The 16,775-nt window shown below is 41.1% G+C and overlaps 1 protein-coding gene across 2 annotated transcripts in view; it reads right to left on the bottom strand.

The window, feature by feature from the left end:
- Positions 1-14,914, bottom strand: part of tlcd4a (TLC domain containing 4a) — a 57,174-nt gene extending 42,260 nt beyond the window's left edge. The window contains exons 1-4 of one of the 2 annotated variants that reach the window (XM_072574607.1): positions 14,644-14,914; positions 8,075-8,210; positions 6,566-6,657; positions 2,826-2,987 (exon numbers count right to left, since the gene is read on the bottom strand). In XM_072574607.1, coding sequence (XP_072430708.1) covers positions 2,826-2,987; positions 6,566-6,570 — 167 coding nt within the window. In that variant the 5' untranslated portion in view covers positions 6,571-6,657; positions 8,075-8,210; positions 14,644-14,914. The remainder of the gene's footprint in view (positions 1-2,825; positions 2,988-6,565; positions 6,658-8,074; positions 8,211-14,643) is intronic. The other variant, XM_072574608.1, reaches the window with a different exon arrangement.
- Positions 14,915-16,775: the final 1,861 nt, after the last annotated feature.

The following is a 16,775-nucleotide window of genomic DNA, read 5'->3' on the forward strand; positions in this document are numbered from 1 at the left end:
TATTTAGCATGGCCAATCCACGTAACCTGAAGGAGGAAATTGGAACCCAGTGGAAACCCAAAGAGACACAGGGAGAATATGCAGACTCCACACAGACGGTCACCCAAAGATGGAATCGAACCTGGGTCCTTGGCACTGTGAGGTAGTAGTGCTAACCACTGAGGCACTGTGCTGTCCATGCTACCCACCTATCTTTCTCCTAGACAAACCACTTTTGTGAATGCTCCCTTTTAGCCCTTTAATCCCTTCTCCTTCATTTATTAAGCCTCCTCCTCATTGTATGAATAGTATTTATTTCAGCCAGAATTTAGCAATTTGATCCACCTGACACCATGCTCTACACAAAGATATTCCTGTTAAATTATTTATTTGATGTGTTAATTGTGATTTAGTATTTTTGTCTCCTTGTTCTGGACTCACCAAGAACAGGCAGCATCCCCATGTCTGCAGTTAGAAATATCCCCATTAAAGCGACTCTTACCTCAATTATATACCAATGAAAAAGAACCTACTCAATCTTTTCCCTCAATTCCAGTGACATACAAAATTTAACTCAAAACCTATTACATCTACACCCTCTTGGAAATATTTTAATTCTATAAGCTTTACACAAACACCCAAACAAAAAATTAATTTACAAAAATGCTGAAAAGGCACAACAGGTCAGGCAGCATCCGAGAAGCAGGAGAATCTACGTTTTGGCCATTAGCACGATGAAGGGCTTATGCCCAAAACATCGATTCTCCTGCTCCTCAGATGCTGCCTGACCTGCCGTGCTTTTCCAGCACTACACTCTCAACTCTGACCTCCAGCATCTGCAGTCCTCACTTTCTCCTAATTGATTTGTACGATTTAATAAGTCAAACCAAATCCATTGGTACTTGAGCCCTTGCATGGACAAAAAAAAAAGAAATATTGGCAAAAGCAGAACATGAGCAATCCCTGACATTGTACCATGAAGGTACAATCAGCTACTGGTGAGAAACTCAACAATTCAGAGAATAGAAGCCTACTTTTCCAATCAAAGGTTAGAAAATCTAAAAACTCCTTAATCGACTTCAATGAGAATCTGTGAAATAAACATCATTAAATTTCTAACTCTGAACATTAAACAGAACACATTCCACAGCACAATCCAGTGCATTCTTCAATCTACTATCTGCACATGAACTTCAGAACATAATCACAGACATGATTTGAGATGAACACCATTCCATAAGATCTACCCCCACTTTTAAAACAATGAGCATCCAGTAAGAAAACCAGTTCCGTTAAAGAATTTTTTTCTTTTGTTTATGATGCGTGTCTCTGCCAAATAAACTGGAGTTCCTTGCACTGTCCCACTCCAGATTATTCAGTTCATCTTATTCTGTTTAGAAATGTAATCAGTCAGTGATTAAAAATGGTGCAGTACTGCAGCATTTATGTTCTCAAAGAGACAACTGAAAGGTCATGAACTGAAATGGGTGGGAGGGGGGTACAGCAGCTCAGTGGTTAGCACTGCTAATTCACAGTGCCAGGGACCCCTGTTCAATTCTACCCTTGGTATACTGTCCGTGTGGGATTTGTATGTTCTCCCTGTGTCTACATGGGTTTCTCCAGGAGCTCTGGTTTCTTCCTACAGTCCAAAGATGCACAGGTTAGGTGATTGACTATGATAAGTTACCCCATAGTGGCCAGACATGTGCAGGCTAGGTGAATTAGCCAGGGCAGATGTGGGGTTACAGGACATGATGAGGGGCTGGGTTTGGGTGGGATGCTCTTCAGACGTCAGTGCTGACATGATGGGCCAAGTGGCCTCCTTCCGTACTGTCGGGATTTGTTTTCTTCTATGAAACCGCAGCATAGCAAGTAAGACCAAATTTATTGAATATGATCACTGGTGTATTAGCACCATTAAAAAGAAAAAAATGATGACGGTCAAACTCTTTTGTAGAAGATAGCAAGCTTTCTGTCTCCTTCAGGGATAGGAGTCTACCAACCTGACACAATCTAACCTACATGTGATTCCACTCCACAGTATATGGTTAACTCTAGGCGCCCTTTGAAACAGTCAGGGAAGACACTTGGATGGAATCAAGCCAGGATTGGTATGCTAAACACAGCCTTGTCAGAATAGACATCATGGCGAAATTCAAATTGTTCAAAGAAAAATAAACTCGTTTGATTCTTATTCTTTACTCATTCTGCTCATTTTTAAAGCACAAAAAAAGGTTTAATGAAACAGTATCTATTAATATATATTAAGTGATCTAAGCCTGTTTTTAAGAGTATGCCTGATTTTACCATTATGCAACTCCACCTCTATGATTGCAGTTTATTAGACATTCTTTATTATACCTTTAAAGTAATGTACTAAATAAAGTTTTGAAGGAGACATCATTCATCAGAAAATTCTGTCCCATCCCAATAGTTTTCCACTTTTAAAAGATTAAACAATATTAATGAGTGACAGAAAATAAAGTTATGATCAAAGAGTTCTGATACTAGTCATTGGGTCATGAGCAAGGAAGCAATTCAAAGAAACCAGGCATCCACCAATGCCATATTCAGGGATCTACAACTGGTCAGAAGCATAGAAGAACTAGCACAATTCGTGAGCATGTCACTGGATCATTTATCTGGAAATGGTGTGCCATAGGAGACTCTCAAAAAAGGCAAAAAATTTTAAATAAAACATTGGTTGATATTTAATAAAAGAAAATATAATGTTGAGGCTATAATTATGGAACAACACACTTCACTAAGTTTGCAAATGTGCCTTAAGTTGAACTTATCTATTCATATGCTGTATATTTCCTGCAAATAACCTATAAAGTGAATACCTGGAGTTCCATTCAGTCTTCTGAATGTCAGTCAATGTCTGATAACTCTTGCAGAAAAATATAGATATCCTTGCACTTAAGTAATGGAACATAATTTGAAATATTGTGAAACTAGCTACCGCGACAATCAGCCAATCAAGCGAAGCCATGACGAATGGAACTCTGTAAGAAAATAAAAATTGGTAAAGTTTTCTAAGTAAAATTAGGACAATTTAAAATTTACTTCAATAACCCAATGATACAGAATTTTCTTTCACAGTTCAAAACTAAGTTGTAGCTCAAATCTCTCTGATCACCCTTTAAGATTAGAAATCAATAGACAGGTAGCAAAGAAAATCCATGATTTTCTAAAAATTCATGTGGAAGCAAGCGCTACAAATCCTTTCAGATCTGCAAGCACTGTACCACCATAACCTCAGCAAATGTGCAGCAGAAACCCAGTTTACATTTAGAAACCCAGTTTACATTCATAAACCAGGATTGCTAGCCCATCCAGAAATTAAATTTTTCTCTACGGCATTTCTGCCAACTTCAGGGAGTAGTAACTTGTGGAAAGGCAGATACTCTGCTCATTAACTGTCACTGACTCTATGAAGGTTTGAGACAAAAAAAAACTGCAGATGATGGAATCCAAAGTAGGTGGACAGGAAGCTGGAAGAACACAGCAAGCCAGGCAGCATCACAAGGTGAAGCAGTCGATGTTTCAGATGGAACCCTTCTTCAGGGCTGGGAGTGGGTGTGGGGGAGCTGCAGATAAAGAGGGACGTGGGGCCAGGTTGGTGAAGTGGGGATAGGTGAAGACAGGTAGGGGGTTCGACCTGGTTGGTCAATGGGAGAAATTAATCTGGTTGGTGGCAGGGAGTGGTGGGTGGGGGAGGAGCTGGGAAGGGAGTTGGGGGATGGGAGGGAGGTAGCTGATTCTCTGAACAGTCTTAACGGTTTTGCTTTTGTGAATGAAACAAGGCAATCTCCCTAACCCAGCTCTCGGTCATTCACAAAAGTTCCAGTTTACTTTGAGTCTCAATATTGGGGTACAGAATTTGTCTTCCAACCACAGTTTCGCTTGATTTAATATATCTATGTAATTAGGAGAAAGTGAGGATTGCAGATGCTGGAGACCAGAGTTGAGAAGTGTGATGCTGGAAAAACACAGCAGGCCAGGCAGCATCCGAGGAGCAGGAGAATCGACATTTCGGGCATAAGCCCTTCTTCAGAAGGGCTTATGCCCAAAACGTCGATTCTCCTGCTCCTCGGATGCTGCCTGGCCTGCTGTGTTTTTCCAGCACAACACTATATCTATGTAATTACCAGCTTGCATCTATTGGCACCTTTAACATTCCAAAGAAATATCCCAACAACCTCCCAATGTAGTGTTAGATTTTCATGTATGAGGAAAGACATAGCTGAATAAATGGGACAAAACACTGCCAGCTTTCAATTCTGAAAATTGTAACACTGTACTTTATCAACTAACCCAGAGAGGTTCAAGATCAAGATCAAGTTTTGAAATGCAGGAAGAGAGAATGTCAACAATGTGGCCTTTAAATGTAAATTGCTCTCTAGTGAGTCATGGGTGGGGAGCAGGAATGCCAGCTCATGTTGGTCTGTTGTATGATAGCAGACTGCTGGATCTGAGCTCTGAAGTATGGTTGCTGTTCACAACACTGACTAATTCCTGCTTATTTTTCACAGGCTTAGGCAGCAAGACACAGTCATTCAGCAAGGCACCCTCTGTCAGAGATTTGTGGCATGCATGAGCAGAAGAAACAATGTGGCTTTCTACCAGGTTAAAGCATCCTCACAAAGATACATAAAGTCCAAAACAGGAACAATAAACCAAGAAGTATGAATTAGATTTAGATCATTCACAGAAAGTGAAGTGAAGCAGGGAAAGGAAAGTAGAATTCAGGTGCAAGAGTCAGAAATAAACGTTTTTTTGTCCATTTCTAACAACTTAATTCTGAAGAAACAAGATTCTATATTTGCAAAATTAAAGTCTAAGGGCTAGAAATTACATGGCATTAATTATGACATAATACTATAATAAATTTACCAATACTTGAATACACCAGCTCTAATTTTTCCTTATGTGTTTCATGGGGATAAACTGCAACTTCACATCTTTGGTTCAAGGCAAAAAGTCTATTACTGAGTTTGCCATCATGTAGCTTCAGAGGAGTGGGGTACTTTAACCTCAACTTCCGTATGTAAATTGTGTCTACATGTACCCTGGAAGCAGCTGTCAGGTCATTTACCAGTAATAGCAGAGCATTGTTAGCCCCACCACGATACTTTAAAAAAAATCCAGGCTAGTGCATTTTGTTATTGAAGTTAAACAGCTTTGGTGATCATCTGCAGACTAAGCCTCAACTCCCTGAAGCTGATTATGCAAATAGGACAGGTTAGAAGTCAGTAAACTGAATGTTGTTTTTTTTAAATTTATTATTATTTAGAATACACACTGTGTTGAGGATATCATTTGAAAATGCTAATTTGAAATTATTTATAATCCATGATGTTTTGTGGATATTTTTAAAATTTAAGTATCACTTATTTCTTTCAACACACTTGTCTTCTTGCTTTGAGTCATAAAATTGTTCCAATTCAATTTAGTAGTTGTTGCATTCTACAGAAACATACAAATACAGTATTTTATACTGCCCTTGCTTATACTGAAACAGTCAAAGGTAATTGCAGTAGTTCTTTTCCCCCCCCAAAAAATGTTCAAATGCCATCTGATCAAACCTGCAAAGGTCCAGAGTACTCTGCCATCCTTAATGTGACAGCAGGACGATGGTGCAAGAGGAAATTTGCAGCTAGTGTCAGGCTTGACAGTCCTGCCAGTATTTCCAAAGACATGTCTGCCACAGTGCACAGTAGAAGAACAGTAACATATTTGAAAACCAAATTCAAAAGCAAGTGAACTATTAACTCACTCATTTTCTTTGAATTGCATTTGCATTGTTAAAATTGAAAGCCTCCTCCCAACCTGCTTTAGAATTGACTACACTTCAAAAGTATATTATTGACTGCTCAGCATTTGGGACATCCTGAGTTTGTGACAGGCACTATATAAGTGCAAGTTCTTGATTTGTACTCATCGCAAACTGCACTCACAAATTTGAATTCCCTTAAACCACAGTTCAGGTTAAAGCATTCAGAAAGTAGACTGACATGCCTCCATATTAGCCTAGTATTACAGTGCATATTTTATGGATTGAAGTGTTAGGAGCTGTTGTTGTACATTTTTGATTTCTTCCATATGAGAAAAAATATCACACGGTCAGATAAAGTCATTCCAGCTAAGATGACAAAGATTTACTGAAAGAAAACAAAAATGATAGGGCAATGTTAGCTGCAAGTATTAATGTAAAACTGAGTGGAGAACGGAATGATTTAGCACCAACTGTAACTGATTTAACTTGTTTAAGTTTGGGGCAATTAGCAGTAACATTTCAGATTCAAATTATAACATAATGCTGGTCACGAATAGGTTTCGAACAAAGATGATCATACAAAAGGATAGTCACATCACAATATAATCATCCTGCAAAGTGCCCAGATATTTCTTCATTACGTGAAGCAGGCTTGATTTCAAAAACAAACTGATCATTTTCTAAATTTTCTTTTAAAATTTTCTCATTATCCAACAGTAAAAATCACACCAATACAGTCCTTACTTTAACCAAGCAAATACTTCCATCTGGATTCTTCTCCACAGCTCCACAGTTTACACTTACCGCATGATAACTTGACGGCAAAATGACCAATCAAATTAACATTTCTGTTAATCTTGTCCACTATACATCATTTTGCTTGCATCCTATCAAGACTGAAAATAAAAACACTTTTGAAACTCAAACCACCCTTTGCAACATATATAATTTACTTTTACATCATGACGAGAGAAAAATCACCTAGTCAGATTGTTTGCAACTGTTTCAATTGTTCTGAAGTAGAATTTCTGGATCCAAAAAGTTAACTCAGCTTTCTCTCCATAGACATCACCAGTCCTGCTGAGTTTGTCCAGCAATTTCTGTTTTTGTTTTCAACATTTTCCTTTCCAAAAAACTGCAGGGTAACCGTCTTAGGAGTAAAGGAAAACTTTCCCAGATGCCAAACAGATTTTAGAAGTCAAACATCTTTCGTTATTCATTCATGGAATGTTGGAGAGTCACTGGCTAGACCAGCATTCACTGCCCATGCCTAATTGCTCAGAGGGCAGGTAAGAGTCAACCATATTGCTGTGGGTCTGGAGTCACATGCAGGCCAGACCAGGTAAGGACAACAGATTTCATTTGCACAATATATACCAGTGAACTAGATGGAGCTTAATGACAATGGTTATGTGGTCACGATTACGCTTGTCTTTCATTCCAGATGTTTCGTGAATTCAAAATCCATCATCTGCCATCTATCCCCAAAACATTAGCCTGGGGTTCTAGATTTCAAGTCGAAAACATTAGCATTGCTTCTTCTCCGACAATGAATTTTACAAGTTGTCTAGCATCAGCAAAAATCCCACTGTCCTTTCTGTTCTGACCTAACATGAAACTTTACTTTTAAACATGTCATTGAACACTGGCAAGTAGGACACCACACACTGTGCACAGGCAGAGCTCACCAACACACGTTAATGCACACACGCACATCAGACTGCTTCAGAATCAGGAGCTGACATACAGCCACTGTAACTCAGCACTTCAAGCCCTTTAATAAAATGCAAAATGATCAGGGTATAGATCTTTTTTCAAAAAACCCAAGAGGTTCAGCATAGCCCACAACACACCTTCCTGCATCTGTTTCTTAAAATCTGTGACATGATACTTCTTACATTCAAAATTTAAATTATAATTCAAAAACAATAAGTTAAAAATAAAACTCTGTATTAAGTCTGAAACTGGATTATGTGCAACATTAGGTGAAATGTTCTTACTAATCTGTCAGTTTTCTCTTTCTTTAAAAAAAACGTCACAGAAGTTAAATACAAATTACCACAAGTAAATGATGGAATGAAGTAGCTCCCTACTTCAATGGGTTAACCAAGCCACAACAGTAAATCTCATGAAAGGCCAAGCACAAGTGAACTATACTGTCAGCTGGACAAGGAGTGCAAATGGTAGGATTTCTAAAGGGGTGGGATCAGTTGGGGGTTCGGTGAAGCTAAGAAATCAGAGTATACTTTGAATCTATACATCAGACTTGTAACGCTGAAATATAAAAGTTTTATGCAATGGTAAATTTGTTACCTGAGTTGTATGGAGTTGAACACTTATACTGTTATCCTGGGAATTGAGTAAGATGAAATAATCGAGCCTTTGAACGTTGCCAGTATCTCTGTTCTGTTTTCTGTATTCGTAACCAGCTTCGTGTACACAAGTTAGGCTAAATGAGAAAAATAAGGAAACAGAAGAAGAAAACCTATTTAACAAAGGCAAATTGTCACTAAACTGCAAGTTACAATCACCACAATCCTTTCTGACAAAGTTGTTTAAAACTAAAATTAAGTGCACCAATTTATAAAATTCAGAAAAAGCTTACAGATAGAAAGATGTAAATTCTGTAGATCTCTCCAGATTCAGTTAAATAAATTCAAACGTAGCTCGAGAAATATATAGCGAAATTCTTGTTACTCACAACATCTTTCTAGTTATATTCTGCAGACCCAGGTTCAAATTCTGCCACAACAAAAGGTGCAATTTAAATTCAGTAAAAGGATATGGAAGATATAGGCTGTAGGGAAATAGATGGTGAAATCTTGCAAAATGTCCAGATTACAGAGGAGGAAGTGCTGGATGTCTTGAAACGGGTAAAGGTGGATAAATCCCCAGGATCTGATCAGGTGTAACTGAGAACTCTGTGGGAAGCTAGAGAAGTGATTGCTGGGCCTCTTGCTGAGATAGTTATATCATCAATAGTCACAGGTGAGGTGCTGAAAGACTGGAAGTTGGCAAACATGGTGCCACTGTTTAAGAAGAGCGGTAAGGACAAGCCAGGGAACTGTAGACCGGTGAGCCTGACCTCGGTGGTGGGCAAGTTGTTGGAGGGAATCCTGAGGGACAGTATGTACATGTATTTGGAAAGGCAAGGACTGATTAGGGATAGTCAACATCGCTTTGTGCGTGGGAAATCAAGTCGCACAAACTTGACTGAGTTTTTTGAAGAAGTAACAAAGAAGATTGATGAGGGCAGATCAGTAGATGTGATCTATATGGACTTCAGTAAGGCGTTTGACAAGGTTCCCAATGGGAGACTGATTAGCAAGGTTAGATCTCATGGAATACAGGGAGAACTAGCCATTTGGATACAGAACTGGCTCAAAGGTAGAAGACAGAGGGTGGTGGTGGAGGGTTGTTTTCCAGACTGGAGGCCTGAGACCAGTGGAGTGCCACAAGGATCGGCGCTAGGTCCTCTACTTTTTGTCATTTACATAAATGATTTGGATGCGAGCATAAGAGGTACAGTTAGTAAGTTTGCAGATGACACCAAAATTGGAGGTGTAGTGGACAGTGAAGAGGGTTACCTCAGATTACAACAGGATCTTGACCAGATCAGCCAATGGGCTAAGAAGTGGCAGATGGAGTTTAATTCAGGTAAATGCAAGGTGCTGCATTTTGGGAAAGCAAATCTTAGTAGGACTTATACACTTAATGGTAAGGTCCTAGGGAGTGTTGCTGAACAAAGAGACCTTGGAGTGCAGGTTCATAGCTCCTTGAAAGTGGAGTCGCAGGTAGATAGAATAGTGAAGAAGGTGTTTGGTATGCTTTCCTTTATTGGTCAGAGTATTGAGTACAGGAGTTGGGAGGTCGTGTTGTGGCTGTCGAGGACATTGGTTCGGCCACTGTTGGAATATTGTGTGCAATTCTGGTCTCCTTCCTATTGGAAAGATATTGTGAAACTTGAAAGGGTTCAGAAAAGATTTACAAGGGTATTGCCAGGGCAATAAATGCTGACCTAGCCAGCAATGTCCATGTCCCATGAGTGAATAAAAAATATTTGTTTTAACTCCACATGAGTGTGGTCTTCTTAATCTGAGTGCAAACCTCCACATATGTTTCCATACAGTAAAGCCAAAAGTCTTTTTAACTCCTGTTTGTATTCTCTGCTAGATTCATGCAGTCTCAAAATCTCAATATTCTAGGAAAGCCAATACCTTGTGTGCAATTCTGGTCTCCTTCCAATTGGAAAGATATTGTGAAACTTGAAAGGGTTCAGAAAAGATTTACAAAGATGTTGTCACGGTTGGAGGATTTGAGCTATAGGGAGAGGCTGAACAAGCTGGAGCTGTTTTTCCTGGAGCGTCAGAGGCTAAGGAGTGACCTTATAGAGGTTTACAAAAATTATAAGGGGCATGGATAGGGTAATTAGGCAAAGTCTTTTCTCTGGGGTCGGGGAGTCCAGAGCTAGAGGGCATAGGTTTAGGGTGAGAAGGGAAAGATATAAAAGAGACCTAAGGGGCAACTTTTTCACGCAGAGGATGGTACATGTATGGAATGTGCTGCCAGAGGAAGTGGTGGAGGCTGGTGCAATTGCAACATTTAAGAGGCATTTGGATGGGTATATGAATAGGAAGGGTTTGGAGGGATATGGCAGGTGGGACTAGATTGGGTTGGGATATCTGATTAGCATGGATGGGTTGGACCAAAATTTCCATGCTGTATATCTCTATGACTATGACTCTATGGTCTGGAATTAAGCGTCAAACAATGACCATGAAACTATTGTTGATCGTCAAAAAAACCCATCTGGTTCACTAATATCCTTTAAGGAAGGAAACTGCCATCCTTATCTGGTCTGGCCTACATGTGGCTCCAGACCCACAGCAATGTGGTTAACCTAGGGATGGATAATAAATGCTGGCCTAGTCAGAGACATAGGCGAAAGTGAGGACTGCAGATGCTGGAAATCAGAGTCGAGATTAGAGGGGTACTGGAAAAGCACAGCAGGTCAGGCAGCATCTGAGGAGCAGGAAAATCAAGGTTTTGGGCAAAAGCCCTTCATCACAAATGATGAAGGGTTTTTGCCCAAAATGTTGATTTTCCTGCTCTTGGATGCTGCCTGACCTGCTGTGCTTTTCCAGCAGCACTCTAATCTAATCAGAGACATCCACATCCCATGAGTGAATTTTAAAAAAAGTTAAATCACATCAGCTACACATCATTTAGATTCCAAACATTTAAAGAAGAGAGGTGCCTTTAGAAGAGCACAACAGTAATTCTGAGCCAATTTTGATATAGACTGTATATCTGAAATATATAGTTTAATATGACAATATAAATCCTTAAAGTAAAATTAAAGCAAAGTATCCGACCATTTCATCCCAGCTCTAAGCAAATCTCGAGAAAAGGCATACTTAAGGCAGAGTTAGAGAGGTTCTTGATTGTAAAGGGAATCAAGGAAGAAAGCGGGAGAATAGGGGTGAGAAACGTATCCACCATGATTGAATGGTAGAGCAGACTTGATGGGGTGAATGGCCTAATTTCTGCTCTATAGCCCCTTGGCTTTTACTTGCAAAGAAAAAAATGCTGTGTACTGAACTCAAATTTACTTCAAATTAGGGTAAAGTACTTAAGTTCTATCCACTTAGCTGAACAACACTGAAGATCCTCCATCCATCTGGCTAGGCTGTATTAGAGTCCTGCTTTCAGAGATCCAATAAAATAGTCTTGTCCCATTCTTAGACTGAGAATCTACCAAGCAACGCAGCCAATTAATAACTCTACCAGCATCCCTGCTGAACAGACAAACAGCAAGTTGCAGACTCGTTCAATTGCAGACTAAACCTTGAGGAAAGCCTGTGGCTATTAGTCAAATGAAATATTGCATGATAACAGGGTATGGATGGGTATATGAATAGGAAGGATTTGGAGGGATATGGACCAAATGCTGGCAAATGTGACTACATTAATTTTGGATATCTGGTCAGCATGGACAAGTTGGACCAAAGTGTCTAATTCTTTGTCGTACATCTCTATAACTATTAAGGATGTGATGCCAAAAATATTAAGAAGTGAATTTTCATCAGCCTGCCTATAAGTCATTTTCTTCTTATTCTTTTTCCTATTTGATGTTGCAACGTTAACACAAGGAGCCTGGCAAACAATTCGAGAATCATTTCTATACCAGTTGTGATGATGTATTGCACCATACAAGAATAACCGACAATATTAGCAACAGATCCTTCCTTTCAGGGAAACATCGGAAATGTGCTTCCAACTCAAAAAATGTATGCAAGGCCACAATGTCTTTCAGCGTGTTACAGTTTCTTGTTTTTCCTGTCTCTGGCGAACAAACTTGCTGAAAATGAAAACTTGGCACGAAGAACTGCAGACACAAGGTTGTACACAATATTGCAGTCCACCATTCCACCAATGCTTAACCTGTAGCAGCTGAACTTAAACAAACAACAGATGATGGAATTCATTATGAATAATCACATCCATAGATTGGTGCATCGCACAGTGAACAGGTTCACCACAAACAAGTTGAGTGGCTTCTTATCCAAGCTGGTCTTCACTTTCCCACTCTTAACAGCATAGTGAATCTACCACCACAAGGACTACAACAGTTCAAGAAGGCAATTCACCCATCACCTTATAAATAAATAAATACTGACCTTATCAGTAATTCTCATATCCCATTACCTAATAAAAATCATTCCAAAAGCAATAAAGTTGTGTAACAGCAACAGCTGATGCCTTTTTGGTTTACAAATTATAGCAAAACAGTAATGCCAGTCAAGCCAGTGCAGATGAAACAATTAAAATATTCAACTTTAATAAAAATACTGTATACTACCTTCCCTAACTTCACATGCAATATATAACACGCAAATGTCTTTTCGGTGTGTTTAAGTGAACTCATTAAAATATGGGCACTGGAAAAGTTAATACAACCCTGCTCCTCCGTATTCTGTGTCCATCCCCAGTACAATCTTTTATCTACAATCTAGGTTTTCCTTCGTGCTGACTTCCTGGTTTACTTGTTCTACCACACGAAGTCAAGGAAAAGGGCTATATACTGTAGTCTGTTCTTAGCCATATGAAAATCTCTTTTTCAAGTATGTACCACCCATCCATACACCTGGTGTGATAGGATTATGTCACTTCACATTCCCTTTTTACCCAGGAGGTGAGGGGGTTCCCCAAGTGTTACTTTATTGGGGGGTGGGGGTGGAAGGGGTTGATGCCACATGTCACCTTACCTGGGGGGAGATGGTGAGAGTTCCTAGGTGTCACTTTACCAGGGAGAGGGAGTGGAGGGTGGTAGTGAGAGAGGGATCCCAGGTGTCACTTTAGATGATGGGGTGAGGGGTGGAGAAAGAGTGTAATGGTGAGGGAAGGGGTGTCCAAGGTGTTTCTTTACCTGGGGGTTTTGGATGGGGGGGTCCAAGGTGTAACTTTACCTGGGGGATTTGGGGTGTCCAAGGTGTTTCTTTACCTGGTGGTTTTGGATGGGGGGTCCAAGATGTTACTTTACCTGGGGGAATTTGGGGGGTCCAAGGTGTTACTTTACCTGGTGGATTTGGATGGGGGGGCAAAAGGTGTTACTTTACCTGGGGGATATGGGGGGGTCCAAGGTGTAACTTTACCTGGGGGATTTGGGGTGTCCAAGGTGTTTCTTTACCTGGTGGTTTTGGATGGGGGGTCCAAGATGTTACTTTACCTGGGGGAATTTGGGGGGTCCAAGGTGTTACTTTCCCTGGTGGATTTGGATGGGGGGGGTCAAAAGGTGTTACTTTACCTGGGGGATATGGGGGGTCCAAGGTGTTACTTTACCTGGGGGATTTGGGGGGGGTCAAAGGTGTTACTTTACCTGGGGGATTGGGGAGTCCAAGGTGTTACTTTACCTGGGGGATTGGGGGGTCCAAGGTGTTACTTTACCTGGGGGTTGTGGGGGGGATCCAAGGTGTTACTTTACCTGGGGGATTGGGGGGGTCCAAGGTGTTACTTTACCTGGGGGATTTGGGGGGGGGTCCAAGGTGTTACTTTACCTGTGGGATTGGGGGGGGGTCCAAGGTGTTACTTTAGCTGGGGGATTGGGGGGTCCAAGGTGTTACTTTACCTGGGGGATTGGGGGGGTCCAAGGTGTTACTTTACCTGGGGGATTGGGGGGTCCAAGGTGTTACTTTACCTGGGGGTTGTGGGGGGGGATCCAAGGTGTTACTTTACCTGGGGGATTGGGGGGGTCCAAGGTGTTACTTTACCTGGGGGATTGGGGGGTGGTCCAAGGTGTTACTTTACCTGGGGGAAGGGGGGGTCCAAGGTGTTACTTTACCTGGGGGATTGGGGGGGTCCAAGGTGTTACTTTACCTGGGGGATTGGGGGGGTCCAAGGTGTTACTTTACCTGGGGGATTTTGCGGTGTATGCTTTGGCTCCGGGTTCGAGCCCGAGGCGGGAGAAGCCGCTCTCTCGCCTGCCCTGTCCTATTCCGGGCAATACTGAGTGAACGATGCGCCGCCAGTTTTGGGGGGCATCAGAACCGACCACGGGCAAATCCATGCAGCGCAGTCCGAGGCCTGGCCGCCCACGCCGGGCCCGCCTTAACCTCCCTTCCCTTCCCTTCCCCTCCCCTCCCCAGCCCGAGCCCGGACAGCAGACCCGCTTATGATCCACATCATTGCGGTCCCTCTGCCCTTCTCCATCTCCTTCACCTGGTTCCGATAATCCCCCCCCGGTCTTCCAGTTGCTCTTGAAGCTTCCAACCCAAACCTCTGCAATCTGCTTTTCATCACATTGACCCATTTTAAAAAAACACATCGTATCTTTTCGTAAGATTTTCCATCTCTCGCCAGCCCGCGAGAATCTCAGTTCTCACCATGTGTCTAACAAGCTGCTCTCTCGTTTTCTTCCTCTTCCTCCTCTTTCTCTTCCTTTCAGTACCAGGGTTCCTGCCTTTCCTTCAACGACAAGTCACTTCAACCGAATTCCTTCTGCTCTGACCTAACACAAACTGTTTCGAACCTCCTCCAATCAACTTCACTCCTTCATCCCATTCCCCTCAAGCACAGTTTCATTGAGGAGGGTGCGTTCAGAGGCTGGGTGGAGATTTCAAATGCACAAACTATTTTCAGATCTGCAGGCGGAGTGGTTCATGCTGCGCTTCCAAAAGCCAACAGTTTCCCTTGTCTTAGGACAGGAAAAGATGAGGTAAAATCCTAATGGTCTAGGTGCACAGGGAGGCATTGGGTCGGGAATCCTGGTGAGTTTTTTTTTAAAAGGATGAGGGTTAGAATGAATTATTCTGATGAAAGTCCAGGAATCGTCTTTTATCTTTCCTGAAACTAATGGATTATTTGAGTTGTATAAAACATTTTATGAGATCATTTTTAAAGTGCTCAAAACTGAATCTTAAATTCTCTTACATTTAAAAACACAGGCGACTCCTCCTCTCTGAGGGATGATGGAAAACTAAATGGAAAGGATTCAGGATTCCTACTCAAAATGTTCAGCCATGTTCAATTTGAACAGTTGTTACGTAAGCCTGACTTTTCCAGTCAACGATGAAGCAATTGCCTGACCTCAAAATAGCTGTCCACAAATCTAGTGCTCATCGTGGAATGATATTTCCTTCTACCTACCATTATTTACTGTAAATAATGGGATGGCATGGTGGCTCAGTGGTTAGCACTGCCACCTCACAGCACCAGGGACCCAGGTTCGATTCCTGCCTGAGGTGACTGTCTGTGTGGAGTTTGCACATTTTCCCTGTGTTTGCATGGGTTTCCTCCCACAATCCAAAGATGTGCAGGTCAGATGAAATGGCTATGCTAAATTGCTCATCGTGATAGGTGCATTAGTCAGGGGTAAATATAGGGTAGGGGAATGGGTCTGAGTGGGTTTCTTCTTTGAAGAGCCGTGTGGACTTTTTGGGCTAATGGGCCTGTTTCCACACTGTAGGAATTCTAATCTAAATCTGGTACCAAGTCAAGGAGATGACCTTATTGAGGTGTTCAAAATTATGATTAATTTTGACAGGGAAAGAAGGATCTCTGGTTTCCACTGGTCAGTAACTAGTGGGTATAATTTGAAGATTGTCAGTAAGAGAGCTAAAAGTGAAAAGAAACTTCTCTATTCAAACTATGTGTGGCGAAGAGGTGGGGATGGATTCCACATGAAGTTTCAAAAGAGAACTGGATATATGATTGAAAGTGATGAATTTAGAAGGCTATGACATAGGGTTGAATAATGGGACTAGTTGGTAAATTCTTTCAGGAGCTTGTATGGACATGATGGGCTGAATGGCCTCCTTCTATATTGTAAAATTCTTTGATTCTTAGCATCTAGCATCTAGTGTCAAACAATAAGAAAAGCAGCCAGTCCTCCTCAAGTTTTTACATAGAAAACCAGCAATGTTAAAAAAAAATTCATTTTCAATTTAAACATTCAGTGAGAAAAATAAAACTGATTATGTTTAGATTAAGTTGGGAGCAAAAAATACTTTGTTAACAAATTATTTTTAAAATGTGGGTTTTTTATATCACAATGGAGAAATTTGACATTCCACTCAAGGGCAATAATTTTTACATTAATGATCTGGATGAAGGAACTGAGGGCATTCTGGCTAAGTTTGCAGATGATACAAAGATAGGTGGAGGGGCAGGTAGCATTGAGGAAACAGAGAGGCTGCAGAAAGATTTAGACAGGTTAGGAGAGTGGACAAAGAAGTGGCAGTTGAAATACAGCATGGGAAAGTGTGAGGTCACACACTTTGGTAGAAAGAGGCACGGACTATTTCCTAAATGGGGAAAAAATTCAAAAATCGGAAGTGCAAAGGGACTTGGGAGTCCTAGTCCAGGATTCTCTTAAGGTAAACTTGCAAGTTGAGTTCGTAGTTAGGAAAGCAAATACAATGCTGTCAATCATCTTGAGAGGACTAGATTATAAAAGCAGGGATGCACTTCTGAGGCTTTATAAGGCTCTGGTCAGATGACATTTAGAGTATTACGA

Source organism: Chiloscyllium punctatum, chromosome 7 (assembly GCF_047496795.1).
Source record: "Chiloscyllium punctatum isolate Juve2018m chromosome 7, sChiPun1.3, whole genome shotgun sequence".
Lineage (NCBI taxonomy): Eukaryota > Metazoa > Chordata > Chondrichthyes > Orectolobiformes > Hemiscylliidae > Chiloscyllium > Chiloscyllium punctatum.